This window comes from Cyclopterus lumpus, chromosome 13 (assembly GCF_009769545.1).
Source record: "Cyclopterus lumpus isolate fCycLum1 chromosome 13, fCycLum1.pri, whole genome shotgun sequence".
Lineage (NCBI taxonomy): Eukaryota > Metazoa > Chordata > Actinopteri > Perciformes > Cyclopteridae > Cyclopterus > Cyclopterus lumpus.
Genome location: NC_046978.1, coordinates 17963053 through 17968106, shown reverse-complemented (window position 1 = coordinate 17968106; position 5054 = coordinate 17963053). Strand labels below are relative to the sequence as shown.

General features: G+C 43.7%; 1 protein-coding gene across 1 annotated transcript; it reads left to right on the top strand.

Moving 5' to 3' along the window:
• The first annotated feature begins 3834 nt into the window (after nt 1-3834).
• foxl2a (forkhead box L2a) lies at nt 3835-5054 on the top strand. Its single transcript, XM_034549309.1, has one exon. It carries the CDS (start codon nt 4097-4099, stop codon nt 5015-5017), a length of 921 nt encoding a protein of 306 aa, XP_034405200.1. The 5' UTR covers nt 3835-4096; the 3' UTR covers nt 5018-5054.

Below are 5054 nucleotides of genomic sequence, written 5' to 3'. Positions count from 1 at the left end.
ATACAAATGAACCATGGGACCAACCCAGAGAGATCAAACCGGGACAACCGGTGAGGAATCCTGTCCTTGAGCGCCAAAGGCAAGAGGAAACAATGGAGCATATGTTTTAACACCTACATGCCACTGATTTGCAGTGACTCAGGCATATCACCTCAGGTAAAAAGGCAGCAGTATATATATATATATATATATATATATATATATATATATATATATATATATATATATATATATAAATAGTGTGTCAAGAAAAACTACAATAAAAGAGCGTCAAGAACTACAAATATTTTCCATTTAGCCGCTGAATTCATTGGAAGTGGCTCCACTTTATTTCTTTCGCAATACTTTTATTTTCTAAATACTTCTTCCCAGAGATAAGGATCATCTGATCCTGCCAACCTGAAGATGATCTCTTCATTGCACTTATAATTCAACAATAGCTTTATTGTGTGCAGGTGTTATAAGACTCGAATAGAGCTCAATTAAATGCATGCTTGTGATAATATAACACAGCAGGGATTACCTTGATTTAAAAAGGCAGTAATTCAGTAAAATAAACTTTAATTTAAGAGAAAACTTTCATTGTTGTATATTTATATTTATTGTATACACAATAACACAATAATATAAATTATAGCAAATTCTTCTTTTTTTTTAAAGTGTCAATACTGCAGCTAATACCACCAACACCACGACTTCTTTAATAATATGTTTTATCACAATTGTTTGTTATATATGTGTATTGTGATGAATAACATTATTTTATTGTATGAGAGTTTATTGCATTTATTTTTGCAATTCATAATGATAATATTACGATAGTAGTATTAATAATAATAATAATAAATGGACATAATAAATAGCTCCCTCACCAGTATGCTGGTCCCATAAACGCGGTTGCCGGAGCCCGACTGAAGCCTCTCCCTGCCCGGGTGGTTGTCCTCCGGTCCCGACCTGACCCGGTGGACCCGTCCGCTGCATTCCACCCCGCGCACGCGCTATCATAAACATCCTAGTCCTCGCGCACCCGCGTGGGCAGGAAGTGCGCGAGGACTAGGAATTCCACTCTTTTCAAATGTCATTACGTCCCGTCGCATGTGACGGCTCCTCACTTTGTCGGCCCTGCGGACAGACGTGCACGCAATGAAGCCTCTTTTCACGAGCGAGAGTGTTATTATTATTATTATTATTATTATTATTGGAGTGATTATTTGAAACGTGTTGAAGGATTTAGTGGATGTATCTTTTATATAAGAATAAAACGGGGACTCTTTTCTGTGTGTGATGTCAGTGTATAGTTGTGAGTCACCTCACGTCTCTCATCCATATATAATATGCAAACATGTTAAATTACAATTAAATACAATTAAATATCAAGTCAAATGTATAATTATATACACACGCGACCGATTTGATCATGGTGAAAATAATTAATAAAATAAACTTTGGATGCAGAGCAAATGTCCACTCACGAGCTAATACACTGAGCAAGTGTATTAGCAATTAATTGTATCCATGAGGTTTTTTTTTTGGTGTATTATCACTATGCATTAATGTATTTGTTTATGGAGGCTATTTGTTTGTTGCCTCCACCCAAAGTCCCCGGCCAACGCCATCACATCAACATTCCTCGGCGCCTCGCTGAAGCCCTACAAGCAGTTCAAGTTTCAGGCTCCTTGTTTTGTTTACGGATTGTCGACATGCTATAGCTCTTTATTTTTCTGTTTTGTTTTTAAGCTTTTGTTGTGACGTGACGCGCGTGCACTGCGGCAGCTCAGGCCCGCTGGAAGGTTACAGGTAATGGAGGAGGAGGGTTGGAGAAATGAAGACGGGGGTGAATTATATAGGCCTCTATCATTATTTTTTCTTTTATTATTAATTAAAAGCTTTCATTTTCCAGCCGCTACGGTGGCCGATTTGGATATATGTTGGCTAGCCTGGAAGCTGTGGCTTTTGTCGGCCCGTTGCTGAGCAACCGTCGCCAGGTGAACTCAGGTGTAATTAATGGCGTTATTCAACGACATTGATTTCACCTGCGTTCCTTGTCGGTTGGCCGAGGCCCTGGAATGTGTCGCCTGGAGCTCCCTGGAGTGACTCACTCTCTAAATAGTGTGGGAACATAATTCATTTAATAAATGAATGTTCGCCTTGCAGTGTGTGACATGTTACCAAAAAAAAATGGCTGCTGGGAAAAAAAAAAGGGCCCGTTACAGTGTTTATTTCTTTTGTTTTTTAAGACCATCACGGAGTCTTTTGAAAGGGGGGTTAGGAGGACCCTCTGCATTTCGATGTATTTATATATATTTTTTAATATTCCGAGTATAGTTCAATGCAACAATTTTAATATACTTAGAGAATATATCCGAGTGTGTATTATGACACGTGTCACTCTGGAAGGTCTTCCCTCAAAGGTCTGTTGGGAGGTTCCGTGTATTTTTGTTTTGAGTGCATGGCAAGAAGACCACAGACTTTCTCTGGAACAATAAAATAAAGACTGAAGCACAGAGACAAAGGCAGTCTGTGTTGTGGTCTACATGCTTTGTTTTATTTATTTTGTTGACCAACCTACAAACCACCACTGTAATAACTGTATTTGTTCTTCTTTTTTTTTACTAACACCACAATTAATACAAAACAAATATAAAGTCTTTCCTGTCGTTATTTATTTATTTATTTTGTCAGAAACAAGCAGCCATGCAACATATATATAAAAACAAGTAATACAATAGTATTATTGGTTCAATTGTATTATTTAAATTTTTAGCTCGTGCGTTAATTAACACAGTGAATGATGTCATGCTTTAAGCCCTATATACATGCAACGCAGTGCTGTTGAGATTACGGAGCAATGCTCATGCTGTCTTAAAAACATGTGCAAAAATATATATATATTTTTTTTTTTAAAAGAGAAATAACACCGCGCGCTGCAACGCGAGTCACGTGCGTTAATTGCGCGATGAGAGACGGTTGGCTCTCACCGCGGTTCAGCTGCTGCGGGACCGGGTGCAGGGTGATGACACACATGCCAATGCTGCTCCACCTGCACCGGCTCCCAGAGCACGGAAATACACCCCGCCGCCGAGGGGACTCCTCATGGGTGGCCCGGAGAAATGTATCCCCTCTCTACGTGCACTTCCCCTCTCGAGGAGAGCTCATTAAGCAGCACTGTCTGTTCAGAGCTGCTCTTTTCTCTTTCTTTTTCTTTTTTTTTTGTGTGTGCTTGTATATGTGTGTGCTTGTCTTTGGGGTCCGAGGTGAGGAAGTGGGAGCCTCCATTTGATTTTTCACATTCAACGTGCATGTAAAAGATGGTGCCCGTGAAACTATTATAAAGATATAGATGTTCTAATACATTCTCAGTATTTCATTTTCATTGTGCACGAAAATATGACATAAATAATCTGATCAGTCATTTATTTCTTTATTTTCTGAGAGGCTTGTTTGCTTTCAAACCCAGAAAGCCAAACAAAAGATAATGTATGTCTGATTATGCCTTTTTTATGCATTTGGAGTTTAGATAAATATGGAAATTATACAATTATGCACTGCACTGTTTCTCCTTTTCCTTGCAAATTGAATGCAAAAAAATATACTTTAATAACCACACAGTGTCATTTCGAGTGTGATACCCCACCTCCTCCCAAACCAAAAAAAATTAATCGCGTTAAAAAGTTGGTATTGTAGGCGGAACTTAAATATCGGCACACACATCACGACGTCGCGTTGGAGTCTGTCAGTGGACGTGAAGAAGGAAGGGAGAAAAAAAGAAAAAGAGAGCAGAGGAAAGGGTTGGGCTTACCGACTCTCAAACCACAACTCGGGTTGCGCCTCCATCAGAAACCAGTTTAGAAAAATCCCCGTTGAAGAAGAGAGAGGAAGGACTGGTGCACGTCGCCCACTGAGCCGCAAAAACAAAGCGCTCGCGCTCTCTCTGGTGAGCCCTTTTTTTTGTGGGGGAAAGACGTCTTTCAACCCGCGGTGCACCCTGAGGTTCTGCAACACTTCATTAAGGTTTCGCTTCTCCTCCTGCATTTTGGACTGGACTTGTTTTGGTTTTGGTATTTTTTTTTTTTTTTTTTTTTTTTGGTCGCGCGCAATGATGGCCACTTACCAGAACCCGGAGGATGACGCGATGACCCTCATGATCCACGACACCAACGCCGCCAAGGAGAAGGAGCGACCCAAGGAGGAGCCGGTGCAGGAGAAAGTCCCGGAGAAAGCGGACCCGTCCCAGAAGCCGCCGTACTCCTACGTCGCGCTCATCGCCATGGCCATTCGGGAGAGCTCCGAGAAGCGCCTCACCCTGTCCGGTATCTACCAGTACATCATCACCAAGTTCCCCTTCTACGAGAAAAACAAAAAGGGCTGGCAGAACAGCATCAGGCACAACCTGAGTCTCAACGAGTGCTTCATCAAGGTCCCGCGGGAGGGCGGCGGGGAGCGAAAGGGGAACTACTGGACCCTCGACCCGGCCTGCGAGGACATGTTCGAGAAGGGGAACTACAGGAGGCGCCGCCGGATGAAGCGGCCGTTCAGACCGCCGCCGACGCACTTCCAGCCGGGGAAGTCGTTGTTCGGAGGAGACGGCTACGGCTACCTGTCCCCGCCCAAGTACCTGCAGTCGAGCTTCATGAACAACTCGTGGTCGCTCGGCCAGCCGCCCACCCCGATGTCCTACACGTCCTGTCAGATGACCGGCGGCAACGTGAGTCCCGTGAACGTCAAGGGGCTGTCGGCCCCTTCCTCTTATAACCCGTACTCCCGCGTGCAGAGCATGGCGCTCCCGAGCATGGTGAACTCTTACAACGGCATGAGTCACCACCACCACCCGGCGCATCCCCACCACGCGCAGCAGCTGAGCCCGGCCACGGCGGCGCCGCCTCCGGTCTCCTCCGGCAACGGGGCGGGCCTCCAGTTCGCCTGCTCCCGTCAGCCCGCGGAGCTCTCGATGATGCACTGCTCTTACTGGGAACACGAGACCAAACACTCGGCGTTACACACGAGGATTGATATTTAAAAGTGTACCGAAATGGTGTGTGTGTGTGTGTGTGTGT